Below are 26,334 nucleotides of genomic sequence, written 5' to 3' on the forward strand. Positions count from 1 at the left end.
CAACCAAAACCCACTTTTATTTTGCAAAGTGCCAACATGACAATTTGAGCAGTAACCTATTGATCTCTGCTCTATCACAAGTTTCAATCGTATTTACGTCCAATAATAGTTGCAATACATTACAATAGAAAGCAGGAGACATTTGGATTGTAGTTTCCCTCCACTGTCCCCTGAAAAGGAAGAAGCCTTGAGTCCCATCTGGTATATTTCTGTAGTGGGTGCCCACAGAGAGGGCTCCGAGTGCCACCTCTGGCACTGGGCCATAGGTTCGCCACCACTGCTATATGGGTTCATTACTACATTTTTCGATAACGCTTTCTAAACATAGCTTAACTGCACCGTAAAGAATCCTTCCCTCAAAAATATACATGACATGTCCATGAAGAACATCACAAAGGTGCACATTTACTAAGAATGGTTCAACCTGCACTAAGTGTGGCTTGCCTGTGTGTAATGAAGGGTGCGCCTGATTGATGATTTCCGGCGCCCGTTCTTCATGAATCTGGCGCCCCCTGCACTTCCCCGACAAAGTGCACCACTTTTTTCTTGGTCTATCTTTAACATAGGGCGCGCGACACACTTCTGTCGGACTTTCGTTTTAAATCTGGTACACGATCCGACTAAGCACCAAAACGCCGCCTAGTTTGTGTCGCATGATGCCTAGTGCAGCTGCACCACAAAATGGACGCATGCAACACATTTGTGGAGAAGACACATCTTAAATACCTGGGCAAGCAGTTTGTACCTAAAAGAACGTGCAAAGTCAACCAGAAAACTGGAGCAAAGCCCTCAGTAAATGTGCCCCAAAAAGGTGTTCTACCATTGGAACCGCTTTATTGCCACCAATGAATTCACAAGGCACTATACAGCACCAGCACAGTAGATAAGATTTTACACAATATCATCTACTGAAATGTGAGTAAATCGGCAGAACTAAAGGACCTGTACAGTAGGTTATCAACCTGCAAAATGTCCATATATGCTTCAGGTTTACCCAGTAGGTGTTCCACCTTCGCAACGGACAACCCAATGGATTACTTCAGCACTGGTTATCGAATAACCCGTTACAGAATTTGCAGAATGGAACAGCATTGTTGCCTCCTTTAGCCAGAGGCGTATCATTGATATACAAGATATTTGGTATGTAAGATGTCAATCTGCTATCACCAACTCTATAAATTATTATCTTGTTACCAACAGTGATACAATAAAGCTCAGAATTTTTGTAGGAATGAACATATTTCCAAAGCTTCAAGGCAACAATATAAATTAGTCGAGTTGGAACTTAGGGAAAACCTACGTGAATAACAGCTGTTCCCAGTTTCGGAGATTCTTCTGCTCCTTGAGACTGACTTTGAATTCATCATCGAGTTTCCGTATGGTGCTCTCCAGAGACGCTCTTGACTCGGTGGCTTTGTCGCTTTCCTCCTTCTCTAGCTGCTGAGCCAGGAGAGCCGTCTCTCTCTTGTGCTCCTCTAGCACTTGTTGGAGATGCGGTCTGGGCACATTGAGCTTTAACATTTCTTGTATAATTACAGCGCTATGGACGTGCCGGAGATCTTCAATTGCCTTCTCGGTCAGGCCATATTTAATCTCCTTTAATTCGTCTGTGGCATCATTATCGTGCTTCTCATACAGCTCTTCCAGCTCCCGGCAATGATTAGCAAACAGCTTTTTCCAATGCTCCAAGTAGGACGACACTTCCTTAGAGGACTTACAGAACTCCTGCAGTCCGCTCAGCTCCTTCTTCTGCTCCCTAAGCTACAGAGGTAGAAGCAGAGACAATATGTATTAGAAGATGACACACTAAACAACAAACTCAAGAGTCAATTTTTGGGCACAGTGTCAATACCCCATGCTTCACCAAATAATACAACACATGCTGCCTCTGTATGTCATGAATAAATAACCCATTATTAAGACATAAAGAAGTTTTACACATTCACAAATGAGGTCCAGTGGGAGGTCCAGGAAGATCATATCTAAGTTGCAATAATAATGAAAAGGTCCGGCACAAATAAGTCAGGGGGTCTTCCGATTCAAACACTTTATTTAAAAGCATGTGCAGGTCCCCCTGGATTGAGTCATGAGTGCCGGACCTTTTCGTTATTATTGCAAGCTGTTATCCTACGGCTGGGATGTTCCGTGCACCATACCACCTGTGGGAGTCTGAACACTGGATACAAGATAGCTGGCCTTTTTCACCGACGTGGAATATACTTTCTTCACGTTTATATAGTAATGGTTCAGCTTAACCCCATCGTAACAAATTAGGATAACCAAGCTGCCCCAGCTGTTCCTGCTTTATAAAATATTGTCACATGTAATGCCCATGGGAACAATCATCAAGCATAAAAAACGGACATGGGGCTTACTATACCCCCAATGGACACCAAACTTGCCCATTATCACTAAATTCCAAGCCATTCAACTGACTTTTCATGTGATCCACTTCTCCAACATTTCATGCTCCTTACCCTCTCCCAGTTTACCCAGGCTCTCCAAGACTCTAAGGTCATGAACAGTAAATTTTTAGGCAAAACACTGTACTACAGGGGCACAGTGTAAATATCCACTAAAGGATAAGTGTCTATCCCAAAGTATACTTTACAGTGGGTAAGATCGGGCATCCTTATGGGCAAGGTATTGCAAAACCCATCCATTAGTTTTCCACCCAACTGTGAAACTCTGGCCCCAGAATGCCTTGGTACACCCAGCAGGGGTGTAACTTGAGGGGGTGCTAAGGGTGCAGTCGCAACCGGGCCCAAGAGGGTTAGGGGGCCCGTTAGGTGTTGCTTTCCCATATAAGAAGACTATTACTATAAACCATAGATTATAGTCGTGTCCTGGCACAGACTTTGCTCTGGGGTCCATCAGCTTTAAGTTGCACCACTGACACTCATGGAACGCTGGAGGGTGGTAGTTACATATTACTTGGAGTGTTCCCCTTGTAATTAATTTCTTCTACACTGTATCCCTCACCCTTCACACTGTACACTACTCACTTTATCCTTAAGTCAACTCCTGAAGTGCTAATAGAATCTGAACAGACAGAAAAAGGCAATTACCAGATCCCTTACAATCACCAGACTTTCTCCGCATCGTCCATACAATGGATGCTATAAAATTTCTAAAAAAACCCATAATATTTGTGTTAAGAACTTGAGAAACACAACGTCTTCTTTCTCCAAAGGGAAAGATTAAGATGGAAATGTAAAACTATGTTAATTAGTAACATAGTTCTCCCCGAGCTCTCCACCCTCCATGAGTCACCGGCCGCCCATAGTCATTCATTAATACCGCCAAACTGTTAAAATGCAAATGTGTGTTATTCCTCCCCACAATGGATTCCCCAGAGCCGCTACCCGAGGCAAAACACTGCATGCAAATGACAAAACTGCAATTTGTCTTCAGGGCTCATGAGAATGTTAAAAAAACGGAACAGAGTGTTATACAAGTGACGCTGCTAGAGATGACAGCAGGAAGGACGAGTTCATAGAGAACCGGCAACAAGCAATGATACGGAAACCATATACAGCCTGCATACTACCACTAATGCCATATACAGCCACCACAGCAACAGAACATGGTGCCATACTAGGTCACTTACCACCACCAGGCCAACCTACCCTCCTTCCTGCAATGTGCATTGAGCAAAAAGAAGAAAGAAAGAAAGACAGTACCCAAAATCTCACCGTCTGCTGATCCAGGTTAAGGATCCGGTAGTAACAAATTGGTGAAGAAGACTTCAGCACAGCTCAAGATTAGATGACAAATTTAGTGTCTTTATTCACCCATCATGCAACGTTTCATGATTGATGATGGCTGCTTTGACGGTCGAAACGTCACTTGATGGGTGAATAAAGACACCAGATTGTTCATCTAATCTTGAGATGAGCATTGTGCAGGCAGGGAAGGGGTATGGTGAGGAGGAGAGGAGGAATGCACACAGGCTGCAGCTGCCCCTCCCCAACCCATGGGACCAGGAGTGTAACTGCAGGGGTAGCAGCCATAGCAGCTGCTATGGGGCCTGCAGTGTCAGGGGGCCCCAGCATCTGACCTGACACTCTAAAGAATGGAGGATGTGCACCATCAATCAATCCCAACACCGCAGCAAACTTAGACAAAGTTCACATTGTACAGAATGATATGTACATAACAGTGCACATCTTCCACAGTACACACCTGAGCCGGCAGCTCAGATAACAAATGTCCGGCTAGGGAAAGGGAAAGCAGAACAACAGGACTAGGAATCTCTCCTCTCTAATTCCTGCTGTCTACTTCCCCCATGTGGTCCGCAGCTCCTGGGACAGATCTGTGTAAGTGTGTAAATGTATATATCAGTGTATAAATGTATATATCAGTGTATAAATGTGTTTGCATAAGTGTATTTAGGACCCCATTCAGAAGTTTGCTATGGGGCCCTGGCTATCTGAGTTAGACCCCTGCCTGGGACTCAACACCTGCTGCTGGCAGGGAGCCAGGTAATGTGAAATAAAGTTTTATAAAGTAAAGGCTGTGTTCAGAATACTGACAAAGGCATTTTTAAAATCAGCACAGAGTAGGCTATTAGAACCCGTCAGCAGCTAAAAATGCCATTCCTGGTGATGTGTTCGCTTTAAGTTGGTAGAAGTCAAAAGGAGATCAAAGTGGATGATTTAACAGAGGCTTAAGGATCCGGTCACATGACAACTATATGCCACTGCTTACGATGTGTGACACTTACAGATCAACTCAGGATAATCCGGAACAAAATCTTTATCCTATAGATGTCACTGTTCCCATCTAAGTTGTTTGAAATATTTGTTATCTAAAATTTAAGATAAAAGTGGCCCATTTCCATTTCCATAGTTTTTTCTGTAGGACAGTCAAGAAGAGCTGTGCCTGGGGGACAACCATTACAGGTGTTGGATTAGCAAAATATTGCTGCTTTCTTGTAATAAACAGCGCCACACCTGTCCATGGTTATGTGTGGTATTACATCTTGTTCTCATTCACCAGTCACAATGCCAGACACAACTACATACAAAAGAATAGAGCCATTTTTTGCTAATCCTTGCTAACCCCATACTTCAAGGCATGGCGTAGGTGGCCATATACAGAAAATTATTGTCAGGACCTACCACCACCCCTGTATCAAACTACCTTCTGTGTAATATGACGGTTCCGCTTGTTGCTCAGTTTATGGTACATTTTCCGTGTTTCTTGTTTCAAAGAGTTTTCCAGCTTCTGCTTTACTTTAAGCACCTCGGCCTGAGCCCTCTCCAATAATATCTGTACCTGAGAGTCACTTACATGCCCGGCCCTGAAAAACATATCATAATACAATATATTCAATAAAATAGAATTTAAATGCATTTTTTACAGTCTTGCTTCTACTAACAACAAAGGTGTAATCACACAGCTCTCCAGGGATAATACCCAATACTGTCTGCAGCTTTGTATGGTCAGTACTGCTGATAGATTCACTTTCAATGAATCGCACTGAGGTGCAATACCACGTACAGCCTGTAGGAACGGATTTAGCAAGAAAACATATTTTACTAATCCAGGAAAATCACTAAAACGCCCCAAATAAATACATTTAACGTAACACTTTAAATGTCCCCTTTACATGGAAGACTGTGGGATAAATCACGGAACCTTCAGACTACAATGTATATACAGCGGAGACATCCTGAGCCCCTCAATGTAGGATTTTTAATTTAAAGTCTGTCCGCTGGATTAGATCCTTACTCGGCAGAGCCAGATTACATTGTTTATTTCCAGTCGGAGGACAGGATAATTCCCACAGCTGTCCTTTTTGTGACAGAATGAATATATAACTTTGACCCGGTTCACTTCTCCTAAGCCACGTGACCTAAAAGAATCCCGTCAGGTGGCTACAAGGAAGACAGATGATGTATTTTTCTGCCGACTGCCAGCTGGAAAGATTAATGTCACCTTGCGTCAAGTGAATCGAGGGAAAGAGAGAAGTCTGTGTATTAATTGGAGATAAAACTATGGGACGGCTATGGAGAAAGCAAAGTAATGGAAAGTTATTGGAGGGGGGACTATAAAGGGACTGTATTCTTCTGAGCACTGCATGATGGGGAATTGTTTTTATGAAAGGGAATCTGTCATGCAGGGTCAGCGCCAGCACTAGGCAGACCCGGGCAAGTACCGGGGCCCAGAGCTGCTGGAGGGGCTTACAAAAGGTTGTACATAAGGAATCCATGGGGGTGAAGGGGCTTTACATAAAATGACAATGAGGGGACTGTATATGCAATCACCCTGAGGGGGCTGTTTTTTTTGGGTGATAAACTAGGGAATATTTTAGGGAACAGGAGACTATTTCAGTTTCTGAATTTTTAATGCCCCATGTGTGCTCACTGCAAAGGGGCCCACTGAGGCTCTGTCGCCCAGGGGTCTACTGAAACCTGGACCCAACCTTGTCACAGCAAATTGAGAAAACTAAACCACCTGCAGGTCCCTACGGGACTGTGGTTTACAGTAGTGTCTTAAATCGCCTAATATCTTCTGGGGCCAGCAAAAAACATTCCACTGCAGCTCCCATCATCTGCAAAGTCATTAGTTGTGACTGGTTTAGTACAACCCACTTTTACTTGAATGAAGCAGAGGTGCGGCAAGATGTGCCGACATTGGGGAAACCAGCCGATTCATCTCATAAGAATCAGGTACATGAGGATACATTTTTCATTTACTTTTACATAGGACAAACAATTAAAGTTAACTATAAGAGTCTGATTAGCAGCATCAGTCCCATCTCTGGTGCACCGAGTGCTTGCACGTTGCACCACTTAAACAGGCGTAGCATAACCCAGCTCCAGTTCCAGCGCATGCACAGTGAACCTGGGATCTATTATACCGGCCTTACTGGATGACTGTAAAGATGCTTAGGGTGGAACTCAACTTTTTAGTAGAAATAGGCAACCTTGCCTACACTCAATTTTGGCCAAGCCTATCACGATGGGATAGGATTTAGTTGTGGGATGAGGGAGAACTTGTGTGGCTGACAGCTACATTGCTAGACAAGTCTTACAGTCTACATAGGGGAGTGGAAGGAGACCCCAGGTTGCTGAAGGCAGAAGCTATTTATATGGTTGTCTACTGCCAGCAGAGTTATTGTAGTTTGGAAAAAAAATTTAGGTCAGTTTTGAAGGTTTGGACCTTGGATTACAGTTTTATGTCTTGAGGTGATTGAGGTGGTTCCAATAAAAGGGGGGAAATCACGAATACGGTAAGACAAGAGTGAATATCATGGAAGGAGGTCTTGAGAGGGCTGGATAACATGTGGGGAGGGGTAAGGATATTTCAGGTCAGAGATGTATAGAGTGGGGCACATGGTGCCTACAAGCTTTTATGGGAATGCATGAGCTATAAAAATGTAATGGTAAACAAGCACTAATATTAGACAATGGATTATCCTCTGTGGCCATATGGGGTAACAAAGAGCTTGTAAATTGTCCATGTAGCGGGACCCTACTGTATGTGTCCACCATGGATAGTGCAAAACAGATGCTGAGGAACTAGTAAAAATTACACAAAGTAAATCTACTTATTGTTGATGCAAATATCTCTAAGTGTTCACAAGTCCTTTCACCTTGAAGAGTCCAGCACCAGTGGTGGCCACCGTTCCTATCCATTCTACAATTTCATCTCCGGTGGCCTCCTACCTCTCCGACATGCTCTGGAGCAGATGTCCATCACCCTGGCACCATCCTCTAGTACTAGTGATTTATGGCTTTCACTTATTTCGCCTGATACCATATAAGACTGTAATCTTTACCTTTCAGTCCTGTTAATAAGATTTGCGATTTGTGTTGCCGCAGAATTCAATAGACATCGAGAGCGGCTGTCACCGAGCTGCAGGTTGTATAACATGTTTTTACGGACTGCAAATCTTTTGTTCAAGTGATATTTTTTGGTGGCGTGCAAGAAATCTAGAAGATCTTCTGCCTCGTACTACAAAAAAAAAAAAAAAAAATAGAGAGGTTTTGTTACATTTTGCCAATTCTAGTTACTGGTGGTTATTTCATCTATTTACACTCAATGGGGCACATTTACTAAAGGTCCACGGACCGCGATTCCATAGAGTTTTCCCGTTTTGCGCCTGATTGCCCCGGATTTTTGGCGCACGTGATCGGATTGTGGCGCATCAGCGCCGGCTTGCACGCGACAGAAATAGGGGGGGTGTGGCCGTCTGACAACCTGACGGATTCGGAAAAACCGCAGAATTAAAAAAAACAAATGTGTCGCAAGATCAGCACTCACATGCACCAGGAAGAGGAAGGTGAAGTTCGGCGGACCTCTGCGGAGCAGTGACACATGCAGGAAATTGGACGCACGACCTTAGTGAATCGTGCCGGACCCGAATCCTCGTCGGACAACGCAACGCGGATTCGTGACAGGACCGGGTAAGTAAATGTGCCCCATTGTATTGAAGCTATTAAACCAAAGCTGTAAGGAGGGTAATGGACCTGTCTGCTACGTGAGAAGATGCTCCAGATCCTTATATTCTGGAGATATGTATCGCACCATCCTGTCATGTGACATCACTGTAATTCCTTGTCCTGTGACAGAACTCCTGCTCTGTTATATTAGTTTTTGCACTTTTCTTATAGGGTGATATTGCTATGTGAAACAACATCATTATTCTCGCGCTGTAACGTCTCCTTAGTCAGTGTCTATGCGGTGTGACATGATTATCTCTACCTCTGTCAGATCCTCTCTCCCCCTCGCCTTGTTTTTAGACATATGTAATAAAGATTGGAAAACCAAAACCGTTGGTGAGTGTCATCGTCATGATGTGTTTATTATGTGAGTAGGGTGACATCACTGTGCAATTCTACGGTTTTATTACAGCCTTTATTTAGCTTGAATTGAAACATCACTGTGTACATTATCCGCATACTGTGTATGTTCTCTGGATCACTTTTTATTGCATTTTATGTGAGGGAGAGATAGGGGCATTGTTGATTTAGTTTTAGAGTATGGGTTGTGACAGATGCAGCAATACTGTATGTGTGGTGATTTTCACGTTTTTATCTCTACATGTCACTTTCAGATGTTAAAGGGCTATTCCCACAAGACAAGATTCTTCAATATACTCAGGATAACAAAATAACACATTTTCTAATTCACTGTTATTAACAAATATATAGCATTTTATAGATATTATACCAGTCTCTATCAGTCCTGGAGTTTACATTTCGGTTGTCTTTGGATTCGACCATAAACTCCTGACTATGGTCGGGCAGATTCCTCTAGCTTCTCTTGTATTGCCGGAGCAGGGGAAGGGGCAGTAGGCAAAGAGCACTACAGACACGGGCACTTCCTGTCCAGCAGCAGAGGGGACAGCAGCTCTACAGACAAAATAAGCTCTGGATCTGAGGGCATAGCAGAGCTGACTGTGTGTTTTATAGGTGAGATAGCGGAGAGGAGTGTGTCATTGTGTCTTATATCCATCTCATGACTTGGATCTGTCTCATCTCTCTTTTTCTGTGTTTCAGTTATTAGTAGAATATTTGGAAGCTAAATGGAACGCGTAGATAAACCCTGCACCATAATCTAAGTACTTTGTCAGTACTTTGTAACTTATAGCACTAGAGGGATCATGAAGTGTCTGCTTAGAGAGTCCCCGCCCACACTCTGGTCTTACGCTAACTTTTTTGTCTAAACATCATTAGGGGATTAAAATTTGAGAACTTTCTTTCATGAGCAAACCCCTTTGGGCTTATGGGGTTTTTATATTAATTTATTTTTTATTTGAACATTTTTTTTTACTTTCTGTCTTGTGCCCTCATTGTTAATATATAAACAGTGCTTTTATGATGAATTATTGAGGGCACTGTAGATATAATTATGGGAGGCACTATATATGGTTAGTTAGGGTAAGTGGGATAGGTTTAGTGGGCTTAGGGTAAGAAACTCAAGGTTATTGGATACTTTCAAGTTTCCTGATGGACAAAACGTGTTACCGAACATCTATACATTTTGTAGGTAGGCACAATGGGGCTCATTTACTAAGGGTCCGTGGATCGCATTTTCATCTGGTTTCCCGACGATTTCCGTGCTGCGCCGCAATTAACAGGGTTTTTTGCGCACACAATCAGATTTTGGTGCATCGGCGCCGGCTTGCACTCGACAGAAATAGGGGGTGGGCCGACGGATTCGGACAACACGCAGGATTTAACATTTCGAATTGTGTCGCAAGACACGCACCTGGAAGAAGCAGGTGAACTCTGGCGGACATCGGCGCAGAAGCGACGGATGCTGGAACTCTGGCGCATGATCTTAGTGAATCGCGGCAGACCCGAATCCTCTTCGGACAACGCACCGCGGGTTCGCGACAGGACCAGGTAAGTAAATCTGCTCCATTGTGTTGCAAGACAATGCACTCACATACACCGGGAAGAAGAAGGTGAACTCCGCGGGCCTTAACGGGGAAGCGACAGATGCAGGATCTCGGGCGCACGATGTTTGTGAATCGCGCCGGACCGTCCGACAGGATCAGGTAAGTAAATGTGCCCCATTGTTTTTCTTTTCAAAATTAATATCAATGACTTGCAATGCCGTACACATTGCAGTACTCAACCATTTATAGAAGCAGTAAAAATGGGGGGCCGCAGGCAGGAAATCCAAAGGCTTTTTCAACTGATTAATATTGGGCTGCTGCTGCTTTATTGCATATGACTAGTAAATAAAATTGGTTGGGGACCATGTGTTTATTTTTTAAATAATTGAGCGAAACAACACTTTATACTGCCCTCACTGGACTATAACATTACTGTGTGAATTATTGTTCATCATATAGCGTGAGCTTTTTCAGGTATGACCAAAGCCTTATGGCTACAGTCACCCTACAGGACCCCGGCCTCCTTCTGTCACATCCCTGCACCACTAAGCTCCTGATACCTCGAGTCCTCTTCTCTTTTTCCTTAAAGAGTCTCATAAAACATCCGTCCAAATACAAATTTATAGAATTGACATTTTACCTGGAAGTGCAAATAATTTTCAGTCAAAGTTTTTTGCATTTCAGGTTTCGTTTTTGCTTGGTCAAAGAACATCTTATGGTGTTCAGATCTGTGAGTAACCATCAGATGTCTGTAGGCTTTTGCAAATTCCTCTTCTCGCTTGTATAGTAGTTTCCTCTTTATTTCGGCCTTCTCAAGGCCATGGAGCTTGTCCAGATGTGATCTGTATTCAGTTATAGACTAAGACAGAAGAAAAGAGACATTAGACATTAGTCCTTCAAATAAATTATCAAAACAATAATATCATAATGCAGACGAAAAGTGTCATGGTTTTCAAGAGATAAGTCAAGGTGAGAGGCTGAAGGGGGAGCCTTACTTTAGATTTGGCTATCTTGGCTTCAATAGGACGAAAATCTAAATCTTAGTTAGAAACCTTTAATCATTAAAAAAAAAAAAAAAAAACCTGTTTACATGCAGAAAATATGAGGTTTGAGCCTTGTTCACATATGCGGAAGACCCTCCAAAAGGAAAGATTTTGTTCAGCAAAATGGCAGACACAAAATAAGCCACTTTGCTCAATTGATTCCAATAACAATTTAAAAGGACACCTATCACCAGGTTTTCTCAGCAAACTTTTCTTTTTTTACCTCTTTCATCACTTTTCCAACCTGCTTGGTGTCTTCTCCTGTCACCGCCACATCACTGCATAAATCATTAGTTTCCCTGGATTCACGTGCTAATTAGGTAGGTGCCGAAATCATTAGGTTTCTACTTATCTGTCCCCCACCCTCTCCAGGCACACCCATGCCCTCAACTCCCAGTGGTGTCTGAAAGCACCTGCGGGACAGGAGGGAGCCTCTGTCACTATTCCATGCAGGTGTCTCCAATTGCGCATGAGCAGGATTGATGATCCGTGATGGACTCTGAAGGGGCGGCTCTCAGGGGTAGCAGAGGGGAGCAGGTTCATGATCACCAGACTGCTGTCATCTGAATAGCATGAATCTTAGATGAGGTCATCTACCTTTTATGTATATGAATCCTGGGGTGAAAATAACAATTATTATAAAGTGATGGGACAGCAACAGAAGAAGAGACATAGCAGGCTGGAAAGGTAATGAAGAATTAGATGGAATAAACTGGTGACAGGTCACTTTTAATAGATGTCAGAGACTGTGGGTTTCTATGAGCTAATGTCCATCAGCACTCCAATGAGAATGTTACTTACTATTCCTAACCACTATCACTATTGACCATGACATCCAGGGTGTTAAAGAACCTAAATTGGAATTACAGCCTGGGCATTGTAAAATAATTTCACCCTTTGTTTCCATCTCATTTTACAACTTGAGTACATATTTTGTATCTGTAATGGCCCGCTGGATGGGTACATTATGAACCCTTATGCTTCAAGTGACCCTTAGTGTTGTAGGTGAAGTACGTCCGACTATATCCTATAGTCTATCATATAGTCTAAGTGGTTCTATATTAAATTGCCTTTAATTATATTTTTATTACTTCTAATGATATATTAATTCCTTGTTATGGATCCTTGGTTGTATCTGTCTGGAAGGGGAGGATCTGTTTGTTAACCAATTAGAACTGTTGTCATTTATGCCAATCCTGTTCTGCACCGAGGTTCCTTATTGGTGGATGCCTGTAAATCCTCCCAGATGGATGTTCAACTTATACTCCCTCTGGTTGGAAGCTCCAAAACAATCTCAGAAGAATCTGAGAGCTCTATATGATTGGACACAAGGCCTGAAGACTAGCAATCTGCTGCTGATATATCACAGGAGGACAATCCCCATCGATGAGGGCTACCGCCCTGCACCTATATAGAGTCAACCCTAACCTTGTCGCCAAAGCAGTTTCTAAATTCTCTACCCCCAAGTTCCTAAATTTAGGCTGTGAGATTATTATACTAGATTGCATCCAACCACCTACCTTGGATGTTGGCAGGTAGGACCTTTCTACCTCAGCCTGCTATCATTCCTGCGTTTAAGTCCTTGGAATAAAGAGACTGTACGTTTGATGTTCTACATCATGTTCTACATCGCACCATGTGTGATTCCTGGCTGCCACTAACATCACGGGTCTCCACTCGACCATCTTCCCAGACATTCCTACATTATACACTGGGATTGCCCCAGAGGGAAAGCTCCATCAAATTGTGGCCTCCCCCTCTTCTTACATCCCCTCGCTGGACCTGCCCAGCGTAGACATGTTCTGTTCCACCTGGACCAAGCGACAATGACAAGGCAAGCACTAGGCTCTGCTAAAGCCACTCGGGTACCAGGGGAATGCATCGTCCCCCAAGCCATTAGGTCAGGCCCTGGTGGAAGGTCTAACAATTATTTTATTAGAAACCTCTCCGTCAAGAATTTCAAGGAATCTTTTATAGTCTCATTGAAAATAAAATACACAAAAGATGCATCTCCATCTCCATGTCCATGACATGTGTCACTACTAATAATAAAGCAGCCAACAAAACATCTTTGTATTTCTGTTTATTTCCTCCAGAATGTGGCTCTGTATACCCCTTGCCTATTAGCTAAACTGATCAGAACGTAACCCAAGTGTTTTCTTACTGCATTTGCTGGTGTTTACAACGACCTTTTAAAGTATAGAAGCCTCACGGGTCCGTTAGCCATTTATTCATCTTGTAATATGACAATAAAGAATGATTCACTGCTGATGTTCCGGGAGATGGCTTCAAGCTAGACTAGAAATGTGAGAAAAGTTCTGCATTGTAATGTTACCACATTTAAGGAGGGAGTATATAAGCCAGGCCTAGGGCAGGACAAACGCCGGGCTGTCACTTTCTTCATCTCACACCACCATATGTGTACAATTTATATATATGTAATAGATCTTAATAAACAGCTCCCGAAATTTCAATTTTTTCATCAATTTTTTTCCACGGATTGTGGAATTTCAACATTAAATCCCTGATTTTATAGGCCTTGCAGTTCCACTCATTGCCAAGAGCAGGAAGGCGGTGGGTGGCAACAGCAGATCTCCTGGCAGCAAACATCTGCATAGATCAGAATGATCTCCTTGTACTTGTGTGGACTTCCTCCAAATACTCCAAGAGCTCTAGGCTTATTGGTCCAGGTCATTGTTTCTAAGGCCTCCTTTCACATTCATGCTTCCATGATTTTCACTGAACCATTTGTTTCTATCTCTGTTTTCACATTTCAACTGCTCTACTGTCTGTGAAGTCTATGGGTCGACTGATGATGTTGGGGAACCAGGTGTCTTCTAACCAATGTTCAAGGGGTTGTCTGAGAGCAAGTAAAAAAATAGGGTCTTTGCTAGGGGGTTGGAGGTGCTGCACAAAAAAATAGCTCCACTCCGAGAACTATCGGAAGTGGCATGGGCACGGCCCTGATGGACCCCACAGAGGGACACCAAGAACACCGGACAAGGTAAGTACAATTTATGTGCCCCATAAATACATTGGGGCACATTTACTAAGGGTCTGTTGGACGCATTTCTGTTGCGTTTCCCGAATATTTCTGATTTGCCCTGAATTGCACAGGGGTTTTTGGCGCACGCGATCAGATTTTTTGCGCATCGGCTTTCATGCGACACAAATCAGGGGGCGTGGCCATCGGACAACCCGACTGATTTGGACAAACCGCAGAATTTAAAATTCAAATTGTGTTGCAAGATCAAGCACTTACATGCACCGGGAAGAAGAAGGTGAACACTGGCGGACCTGAGCGGGAAAGCGTCACATGCAGGAAATTGGACGCACGATCTTAGTGAATCGCGGCAGCTCCGAATCCTCATCTGAGAACGCACCTCGGGGATCGCGATGGGACGGGTAAGTAAATGTGCCCCATTATGTGAACAAAAAGCAAAAGCAACATGGATCCATTGTCAATGGACATGCCAGTGGGAATCCACTTAAAACCTTAGAGTATTAAACCATCAGCCACAATCATGAGATTGATTGTCTTGGTCTTGGCTTAGTGCTCCTGCCTTTTTATTCTTGGTCTGCTGTTATGCTGGTCAGATGCTCTTTTTTTAAACAAAATTCGCAAAACAGCCCCTAAAAGCGGAAAATAGCTTTCCTAGGCCTTCCAACAGCAGTGTCTATTTGGTGACTTTTTGAAAAAAGCCACAACGTTAACATGTGGCTCCAGATGATAATTCAGAACACACTCTAGAAAACTTTGGGTGAACTTTGGGAGGTAACCCTAAAAATTGCAAAAGGAAAAGCCAAGCCACAACAAAGTTACTTGTGCCTCTATGGGTTTCAAAAACTTGACCTGACATCTATTCCAAACCCATAGGTCTAGCTGGAGACAGTCTAATTTGGACACTGTTAAAGTCCATTTCCTAGGGGTTGATGAAAGATTGAGTCTACAATCATTTTATCTCATGGACTTCAGGCCAACACGGATTATCACTAGAAAAAGAAAAAAGTGTGCTCAGCACAGCTCAGCCGCTTCTTGTGTCAAATATGTTTTGCACACCTATAATTTGGCCCACTATGCACCGGGAAGGAAAACCAGTCCGGACCCCTGCAGCTTAATCCAGGTAAATGAATCCCGTTACTGTGGTAAAACTTCTATATATTTATACAAGTTAAAAAGCTTCATAACCGCACAGAGGAAACCATATGACGCGTTTCGAGCAACCATTGCTTTACCAGGGTGCCACAGAGCATGGCAAAGCCTGCAGAATATATTCCTGAAAAACTGTTTTCAAGTATCTTTTATTTTTAATTTTGATAATTTGGTAAATTATCAAACAATTATAAAGCCAAGCATTGGGGTTAGTCCCTTCAGTAGAAGTCTTTGCGTCCCTCATCATGGTCCCCTATCTTCTTACTCATGAAACCATCAAGTAAAAGGTGACAGGACCCAATGTGCTGGCTAGACCTCTATTCAATATCATATAATGGCATAAATTAGTATAATCTTCCACACAAAGCACTCCTCGTATATATGAAGATTTTCTCCAAATGCTTAAAAATTCCAAGTCTATAGGTTGACCTACAACATTTGGTCATAAGATGCCATCTATCCCATAATACATTCTCCAAACGTACCTTTTCCCCAAAGTTCTTCAGGATAGCCTCGGCCTCCTCAGCAGCCTCCTTCTGCCTGCGCTGCTCAGTGTCCATTTGTCTCTTACTGTCCAAATTACATTCTGCCGTCAGAGCCACCAGCTTCCTCTGATGTTCCTCCTGTGTTCTCTTCTCAAGGTCAGACCACTGGCCACTTAAGCTCATATTCATTCTCTTCTCCTCCAGAGGTGAGAGGTTCCCCATTTCCATCATTTTTCTCAGTAGTAGGCCCGTTACATCTTTGTAGACTTGGAGTCGACAAGATTCTAAATAAGCATCTGCCTGCGTCAAATTACCAATCTCCGAGCTAGAAGAAAAATAAAGGAGATGTTCAGCTGTGATACAATCATAAATGTTATCTATTAGGAGAAAATTTACAAAATGATCCATAACAGATCATAAATTCATGCAATATATTCAACTAAAGACGTAAAATTGCTCAAAGACCATTTGTCATTTTGCTCTTTGGTAGTGTTCAGCGGACCCGAACCACAAAGTTTGGGTTCATACTAAACTTTGCGGGTTCTGGTCTTCTGGACTTGACCCCAACTTCATTAGAAGGTCAAGTTCCGATTCGGATCAACACTTTCTCCTTCCCAGCTTTGACACCCCCAATCAGTGCTGACACCAATCTTGGGTATTAACTCTTTAAAGGAAACCTACCACCACGGATCTACCTATTAAAGGTAGATCGGGTGGTAGGTGCCTCTATTGTAAATGAGGATAGCCCTTTTAAGGGCTAATCCTCATGTCGCCTGTATCTTTTTGCCATGATATGCTAATTTTCTAAAGAGGCGTGGAGTAGCCAGACTTGAGGCTACATGGCACGGCTACTCCACGCCCCAGTAGCCTCTTTAATCCTCCTACCAGATATCTTCTACGAGCAGCTACGGGTATCTGCGTGCCCACGCAGAACTCCGGCTTCGGAGCAGCGACCGTGCAGCTGCAGGCCCATGCACAGAACGCCGGCTTAGTGGACGAGGGTGCGCATGCTGAAGAAATGCCGGTAGGAGGATCAAAGAGGCTATGTAGCCTCAGCTCCGGCTACTCCACGCCCCAGTAGCCGCATTAGAAAATTAGCATACTAGGGCAGTAAAAGTTAGATACAGGGGACGTGAGGATTAGCCCTTAAAAAGGGCTATCCTCAGGTATAATAGAGGCACCTACCACCTGATCTACCTTAATAGGTAGATCCGTGGTGGTAGGTTCCTTTAAATAGTGCTAACAAATTTGTATAGTGTAGCCAGGCGTGCTGGCACCTGCACACTGTTTTGTGCCATTTTAGCAGCGCTGAAGACTTTGTCAGTGGCATTTAAAAAGTTAACACACGTGAGCCCTGAATTTTAACAGGTAATCGGTAATCTTTGGCACTGAATTGGATTTTGATGACTCTCTGAATCACAAATTATGAAGTAGGTTTACCGCCATTATAGTGGCTTGCAGTTAGCAGTGGGGCACCACAGGGCTCAGCATCTCCTTAATATCCCATGAATGACTTCATAGAGAGTTTACAGAGTAGGATTTCAATATTTATCAATGATACTAAGCTCTGTAAAGTAGGCACGCAAAAGGACAGCATAACATTACAGAGAGATTTACAGAGAGGTTTAGAAAAGGAAATAGCTACAGGAAAGATGGTTTCGCCATTGGAAAGCAAATAATATCGCATTCTGTAATAACTAGATTCTTGAAATGGGACACAAGAGTTTGGAGTTGGGAATAATTTTTTTTCTCAAAGGCATCACTATTGTCTCATGGCATCAGTCTGAAGAGGGTATATTCCCTCCTCTAGATCAGCACTGTAGGATTGTGGGTTGGATTTGATGGACCGGAGTCTCATTAAATGTAATCTATTATTCATCTGTATTGACGATGTGTAATGCTTGATCTTTGCTGCAGGAAAAGAAAACTCTTACTGCAAGTTCTCCCCATAGATTAAAGGGGTTGTCCAGCATATACTCCCCCCGAGCCGTCAATGGCAGTTCTCTTTTAACTTACAAAGGTCAGCTACAAGGCTATATACCTGAACAACCCCTTTTAGGCAATTTTCCCAAAATTGTTACAGGAAGAGACTTGGTAAACAGATCAATGGCTTTGGACCCTTCTTACAATTTGGAACTATACAAAGTGGGGAACCTCTTTAAGATAAATGTGCATCTATCATTGCAGTAGCCCTTAGCTCCCCCTAGTGTTGGTTGCAGAACACCAAAATATTAGATCAAATAAAAAAATAAGTAAAACCTGATTACCATAATATTACATACAGAAAATAATAGGACTATATACATATAAAAATGAAGCCTGCTCAAGGATGAAGATTCCATTTAGATTCAGATGAGGAACGATCCTGCAACTGAAGCTTTTCTGCTTACGTAAACCCTAATGATGTGCAAGTATTCACAATGTCTTACAAACCACGTATAGGACATCTGGGAAATCTCACATGGAGAAGCCTAGTGCAAATGCAACCTCTAAGCGTCTTCTTGCAGTGCCAATGACGACACCAGCTACATCACCCCGAGCTACACGCTATTCTCAGAATACATAAGAGAAGCGATTTCCTATTATTTTTCAACACTTCCCTCTCGGAGGGCACCAGATAGATGAAGACCGCGAACAGGTGTTCCACCACTTCTCACAAGCAGTCAAACAGCTCCAAAACCAAAGTCCAAAAAAATTTAGGATCCTTTGTGGGTTCTTGAAGCGAGGAAGGATTGAGTTTTTGCATTTTTAAAATCCTTTAAATTCATTTATTTTATGAGCCGAGGGTCCGTTATTGATAAGTGCATCAACAATAATAAAAAGCATAAAAAACACCTACGCCCCATGGGGGCTAATTAGATTCACAAAATCTGTATTCTTTGCTACTGATTTCCCTTCCAAGGCAAAAATAAAAAGATAAAAGAGAGACACAACAAACACTCACTCCTCCAACGCTTGCAGCATGTTTTCCGCCTCTTCAAAGCATATTATGTCAATCAGGCGGTCAATCCCAGTCAAGTCTTCCGGAGCTCCATCGGATGATTTGGCTGGAGATTCACTTTTTTGCACGCTGTTAATTTGATGTGATTTTCCCTGGGAAAGGAAGATAAAGCGCAAGATGAATGTTGACGTTGCAGGCGATTGTGCTAAGGACTAGTATTCTTGAGCGTTTTGTCAATCTAATAGGTTCCTTATCACATCAAAATAGGCATTATTGGATCTACATGAAGTAAAAAAACATACAATCCCAGAGGTCCCTGAACAACCCGCTAAATATTATATACGGCTCGTGAACAGTACGAGATGAGTGAAGGAGCCTGAGGCAGAGGAACGAGGCGAGACTGGATGTTATATAACCTCATGGGTTCAATACATTTGGGAAAATCAGGGCAGTACAACCAACAAAATATTCAACTTCTTCAGCTTTGATACTACATGATGAAGAACACACAAAAAACACATATGCTGTTATATTGGATCTCATCACGGAAAGAGCTTCTATGCCTGATTATATCTGATGAAGCATCTGAGTAATAGGAAGAAATAGGTAGTGACTGCTGAGTGTCCACAGGATAGTTCCTAACTTGCTGATCGGTGGGGGTCTCAGTGATAAGACCCCCACAGATCACGAGATTTGTGGTACCTCCGTCGGACCCCTAGTCACTCCCCCAGATGAATGGAGCAGACAGCCGCGCATGTCCATTCCGCTCCATGTCCGGCGTTCGGCAATCTCCATCAGCTCCATAGAGATGAATGGAGCAGAACGGACATGCGACATTCATCTAGCGGAGCAACGAAGGGTACCTCAGACCCCCTGTTCCCTTGATATGTTGGGGGTCTCATCACTGGATAGGGTCTTACTTCCTTGGTGGGAAAACCCCTTTATCTTTGACCTTGAGCCGGAGACCTAAGTAATCAGAGACAGAAATGTTTTACAGACGTTTTCGTTCTTAGTTATGAGTTTTTCCACCACAGTGCCCACAAACTCAGACAGGTCTCTGTTCAAAAAGAGTCACGACTGGTAAAACGCTAGGACCATTCAGTTGGACAATTCCATAAGTGGTCCGGGATCAAGATTTAAAGATCCCTGTAAAACTGGTAAGTATAGTAAGGCCCTACGGTAAGTTGTATCCCTATTCCAACAGCACATAAAGTCCAAGTAATGGTCAAGTTTTGATCTCAAGAGTTGTTGTGATGTCCCATGGTCCATGGAGTCCACCGATTTGCCAGAGGAGGTGCAAAAGACCACAAGTACTGTTGTTAAACAGGATCCGGAGCAGGGTTTTCCAGAATTCCTTTAAACTTTTTGGAATCTTAACTCTCATGCTTGAGGTTTGGATAACACATGATAGTATCACTTTTCAATCATGTGAAGCTCTTTATGAAGATCTCCTATCCTCCCCTGGTTTCTCACAGAGGACGCGCAACTCCTGGGGACTCTTGTTATTTTTATGAGATTGTAATATTCAGTGATATTTCTAAATGAACTCCCATTCAGTGCGGCTACCATAAAGCACATAACCCTATAGTGCCATAGTGATAATCTCATGGGGGCGGTGCCTCAAATATGGTTGATTAGAACTAATTAATGAAACTGAAGTAATACGCAAGAGATGTTGGATCTGGGATGGATATAGAATAAGGCAGGTTACAGGTACTTACTGATATTCTCTGTTTTAACCACTTGGTGCGGGAAAGAAGGAAAAGAACAGCACAGGTCAATAAGAAGGATACAACGAAGGCAATGACAAATCCAACTCCATGGAGGCCATGGTCAGGCAGCACCTGGTGAGATAATGGACAAGGTGGAACAAATATTACTGGACTTACTATAAGAAACAAAAATACAAAAACCAAGTAAAGCTCTATTATATTAAATATTAATAGAATTAACATTATTTATAGAGCACCACTAATCTCATAGTTCTGTACAATCAATAAGGGTTTAACATAATTTACATTAAGAGAGAACAAATGCAAAAACAAAAACTACAGAGATCTCAAACAAGTGGAAGGAGGACCCTGCCCATGAGAGCTCACAATCTATACGAGAGGAAAGATGGAGGCAAGGGATGAGGGAGCAGAGCAGTGCAGTTATTGTGTGCTATAGGCAAACTATAACAGATGGGTTTTCAGTACATGTTGTATGTGTTGGACAGTCTGAAACATTTTAGTAGAGAGGTTCAGTTTATGGTGGGAAGAAGTCGTGGAGACTAATTAGTTCAGAGAGATAGAGAGAACATGGTTGTGGAAGCTTTGTAAGTCATGGTTAATGTTTTAGACTGATTTTGCTGTGAAAAGGGTAACCAGTGGAGAAATTGGCTTATCCTCTGCCTCTCCTCTCTGCCAGAGTTAGGGATAGATTGGAGGCGTATTATATAGTGGGGAGACCTTAAAGAAGAAAATTGCAGTAGTCCAAGTGGGAGATGATGAGGGCGTGGACTGGTTATTTTTAGACTCCGGGTTGAGAATGGGTCATATGCAAGATATGTTCTTGAGATGAGGCGACAGGTTGTAGTAAGTGCCCGCATATGATGCTTAAATGATAAGGCAGAGTCAATGATGACTCCAAGGCAGAGGAGTGTCCTTGGGTTTGTCCCTGCATTATCCAACAAATAATGTCAATGTAAGGCTCATTAGACGCCAATGTGTCAATGAATTCATAAAAATCTAAGATAAGTAATGAAAGAACATCATAAACACAACATTTGAAAGCACCTATTCCTTGATTTCTAAGTCCAGATTTCTGAATTGCTCAAGTACTTCTAGTCTTCAGCACCTCTGCAAGACAGAAATGCTAAAGGGTAGCAGGGTCAGTAGGGTCAACCAGTGACCTCCTTGAATCATCAAGGGGGTCACAATAATGTGACCCCTTGGAAGTGGTGTAGAAGACCACAAGTATTGGATAAGGCAGAAAACGAGAGACATAGAAGAGGAATTCTTGAAGAACCCCTTTAAACCATTTATGGGCATATACACCATCACTCCTTCCACATGTAGGACTAGGACCTTGTTAGGGATTTTTATGCAGGGCCCCAACAGCCCTCTTGACTTTTGTAAGGTGAGTCCTAATTAACCCTTTGAGGGAGGATGAGATAGCTGCCGGCAGCGAGCTGACAGAGTAAATGAAAAACACAGTCGGTCTTCCAATGCACTCAAATCAAACTGTTTATTTCAAACAGATACAGCTATATTTTAACACATAGAGATCAGCATTTGGGGTGTTGTATGAATGGAGATAAGGTACTTAGATTCTATTGGCCATTATGTTTTTGTACCAGCACATTCTGGGAAAAATGACTAGGCCTTGTTTACAGCCATGCTTATCTACACAATGGCTCCTAGAAGCTTCTTCATAACCAAAATAAATAACAAGAATACAGAGGCCCGAAGGACGGTAAGAAATGCCAAGGATATTGTGAAAAGGCAAACAACAGTTTAAATGAGAAAAATAGCTGATTTAAAACATTTAACTCTATAGGTTCTAAAAGGGAAGCATACCCCCCCCCAAGGTGGCCGCTGTATCTAAGATGGCGGACAGTAGTCAAGATGGCGTCCGAAACCAGTGCGACCTCCTTAACAGACCTAATCACCTTGTGATTGTTTGAGTTGGAACCTTGGATATACATATCCCCTTGTCCGATGCAAATTGGGGAAACTCCTTTAATTTCGGATTCCCTATAACTGAATACATTAGATAGTTTCATAGCTTATACAATAATGAAATGAGATTTCTTCTTTAGAGTTTAAATAACCTGTCAGCAAGCAGAGATTTTGAAACACATAGTAATAATAAAAAGATAAAACTGACAAAACTGGAAAATCCTTTTACATTTGCTTTCTCAGGGACAGATGAAAGAAGAATAAATCCAACAAATTGTGCGTCTGCCAACACAAAAGGCAGGAAGAACTTCAAAAGGTGGCCACCTCGTGAGAAGTCCTGCCGGGCGCGCACTGATGGAAGCGCACCTCCAGAGTGCGGGCGCTTTGAGCAAAGCAAACAATAAATGTTTCATGACACATCTGAAAATTGGACGTGTCTAGCATCTTCACACCTGGACGCTGCATAATTAAAGACAAGCGCGTTAATAATAAATCCTCACATAATACGTCCCATAGCACCACGGAGGCAGCAGACGTAAACTGCTCTCTAAATGCTTTCAACAGTCAAAAGGGCAAAATAATAAAAAGTTACAATCGCTATAAAATATCCGGTGTTCTCAAAATGTGAGGAAAACAGACAGTAAAGAGCAAACCTGCACTGATGTAGAGGGAACATCTTACTCTGAGGGATTTAACAGACAAAAAAAATATGTCCCATCCATAGATTAGCTCCTCAATATCAGATTGTGGGGGTACAACACCCAGCACCCCACATATTGATTGTTTTTTACTGCTCTTAGTAGATCATAAAAGATGGAAGTAGACAGCTACATTCTGTGTAGTGGATGAACTGGATCAAAATAATGGAATGCAGTATACCCAGAACGGCACTGTCTGTTTCTCATTTTATTCCTTGTGTATAAGTTTCGGAAAACAGATGATCAGTGGGGGTGCTGGGTGATGTGCCCCCCTTAATAAGATATGCAGACCTAGGTCACTAGTAGAAGAGTCAAATATAATAATTATAATAATGATAATAATAATTATTCTTTATTTATACAGTGCACACAGATTCCGAAGCGCAGCACAGAGTTTGCCAAATTGGTCCCTGTCCCCATGGGGCTCACAATCTAACCAGCCTACCAGTATGTTTTGGAGTGTGAGAGGAAACCGGAGGACCCAGAGGAAACCCACACAAACACGGAGAGAACATACAAACTCTTTGCAGATGTTGACCTGGTTCACTTGGCTCACTCAGCCAGAACAGCATATAGTTACTCAGACTGTAGAGATGAATGAATGAATTCCTAGTTCAGGAGACCCCTGCTTTGTCTGGGTATTACGGCCTCTGTGTAGGGGTTATTGTATGGGTCTGACTTTTTCTTGTACTTATGAGTCCATGGGGTTTACTAGAAACCTAAAGGCTACCGATCCCAATACCGATTTCACACAGTGGTATTATAGTGGAGCACTATCCCAAAAAAAGGGGACCCAATACCAAATGAACACATCCCTAGACATATTTCCAAGCTTGTGGGTGGAGTTGGGCCTCACATCTGCTGCGAGGCTTAGCTTGTGCAACACCCCAGCCAACATATAGGCAAGGGGGTAGTTGCAAATAAGGCCCTCTACCTGTCAGGATCCATATAGTGAGTCTGATCAATTCACCCATGGGATAATGCAGGGAGATGTCAGGTAATCAGCAGCTGTAGCCTCTGCCTGGAAGGGCAAAAGTTAAAGGGAACCTACCACCACCAATTCTACTTATAAGGGTAGCCCTTTTTAGACATAATCCTCACGTCCCCGCTATCTTTTTAAAATCTTTATTGCCCTAATATGTAAATTTTGTAAAGCGGCTACAGGAGTGTGGAGTAGCTGGACATGAGGCTACACGTCGCGGGTACTCCCCGCCCCAGTAGCCTCATTGCTCCTCCTACCCTGAGATCTTTGGCGTGCGGCTCCTCGTAGCTGTGCGCCCTCGTCCGACAAGCCGCAGTTCTGTACATGCGCAGTAGCTCTGGCTTCGGAACACATGGACTGAGTAAAGAGAGAGACAGTGTTCAGTATACCATCAGTGCTGACACTCAATGTAATCCCCGGATCAGAGTCAGCTGACTCAAATCCAGAGCTGCAGCTTCCACAGTTCTGACACAGCTCCATCTCAATCATCCCAGGCTGCATCTACTACCAGGCTGGTGCACTATTCCTGAGGGCCACTCTCCATGACCACTCCAGTACCAGAATCTGCTGTTGAACGTTTAGGCCCGTTGCCTGCTACCTGTTCAATAAAGAACAGTGAGTTACTTTGTACAACGTTGGTTCCGTCTGATCCCTGGATACGGCTGCTATCATCACGGGCTTCACCAGAGACTTATCTTACAAACACTCAGGGGTTGCCCCAGGGAGAACCAGTACATCAGCCTCTCCCTCCATATTTTTGGCACACACCACCTGCTGGAGACCTGCCAGGCTGTAGGACAGCCCTCCGCTCCCCATACCAAGCACTGTGACATCAGTGCACCCTAGGTCGCACCCGCCAGCCACTCCACTCCTGAACCCCGGCCGTCTCCAGGCCCCAAGGAAAGGCTAGGCCCCGGTGGGGGGACGTTGCACTTGTTCTACTTACACCTCGGCTGCCTGCCCCAAGAAATAAGTCTCCATAAGATCCTATAATGCCTTATTATAAGAATAAAATAGATATAACTTACATTTGAGACTTCCTTAGCAGTGACAGAAAATGGGGCCACAATGTTGTAGGAGGCTCCAGAGATCTGTAATCAGACAGAAAGGTTTTCATTACATACAAAGTCAAAACCTGACATTCAGGTTCATTGAGTTCAGGTTGCAACTCAGGATAATACAGGATGTAACTCAGGATCAGTACAGGATAAGTAATGTCATGTATGTACACAGTGACTGCACCAGCAGCAGAATAGTGAGTGCAGCTCTGGAGTATAATACAGGATGTAACTCAGGATCAGTACAGGATAAGTAATGTCATGTATGTACACAGTGACTGCACCAGCAGCAGAATAGTGAGTGCAGCTCTGGAGTATAATACAGGATGTAACTCAGGATCAGTACAGGATAAGTAATGTCATGTATGTACACAGTGACTGCACCAGCAGCAGAATAGTGAGTGCAGCTCTGGAGTATAATACAGGATGTAACTCAGGATCAGTACAGGGTAAGTAATGTCATGTATGTACACAGTGACTGCACCAGCAGTAGAATAGTGAGTGCAGCTCTGGAGTATAATACAGGATGTAACTCAGGATCAGTACAGGGTAAGTAATGTCATGTATGTACACAGTGACTGCCCCAGCAGAATAGTGAGTGCAGCTCTGGAGTATAATACAGGATGTAACTCAGGATCAGTACAGGATAAGTAATGTCATGCATCTACACAGTGACTGCACCAGCAGCAGAATAGTGAGTGCAGCTCTGGAATGTCATACATGACTCAGTACAGGATAAGTAAAATCTTGCAGTCCCTTTAAGAAGGTGTCTGGTGTTGTTTTCCTAAAGATGTCTTCTGCATTCGGGAAAAGAGATGTGTTTGGCTAACTTTACCTCTGAAGAATTGTAAAAGGTTATCACAGCAGGGAGAGAGAACAGCCGCCCATTCGTGGCCTCCTTTGTGCTTAGTGAAGCGGTGTATGATACTTGGAAGGAGTCTCCAGCTGGAAGATG

The 26,334-nt window shown here is 43.1% G+C and overlaps 1 protein-coding gene across 1 annotated transcript in view; it reads right to left on the reverse strand.

The window, feature by feature from the left end:
• Window positions 1–26,334, reverse strand: part of EVC2 (EvC ciliary complex subunit 2) — a 71,657-nt gene that overhangs the window by 24,800 nt on the left and 20,523 nt on the right. Inside the window, exons 6-14 of the mRNA XM_072126097.1 lie at window positions 26,215–26,324; window positions 25,350–25,412; window positions 20,701–20,823; window positions 18,983–19,131; window positions 16,039–16,363; window positions 10,998–11,216; window positions 7,790–7,965; window positions 5,146–5,305; window positions 1,301–1,761 (exon numbers count right to left, since the gene is read on the reverse strand). Of these exons, the coding sequence (XP_071982198.1) occupies window positions 1,301–1,761; window positions 5,146–5,305; window positions 7,790–7,965; window positions 10,998–11,216; window positions 16,039–16,363; window positions 18,983–19,131; window positions 20,701–20,823; window positions 25,350–25,412; window positions 26,215–26,324 (1,786 nt within the window). The remainder of the gene's footprint in view (window positions 1–1,300; window positions 1,762–5,145; window positions 5,306–7,789; window positions 7,966–10,997; window positions 11,217–16,038; window positions 16,364–18,982; window positions 19,132–20,700; window positions 20,824–25,349; window positions 25,413–26,214; window positions 26,325–26,334) is intronic.

This window comes from Engystomops pustulosus, chromosome 1 (genome assembly GCF_040894005.1).
Source record: "Engystomops pustulosus chromosome 1, aEngPut4.maternal, whole genome shotgun sequence".
In the NCBI taxonomy this organism is placed as follows: domain Eukaryota; kingdom Metazoa; phylum Chordata; class Amphibia; order Anura; family Leptodactylidae; genus Engystomops; species Engystomops pustulosus.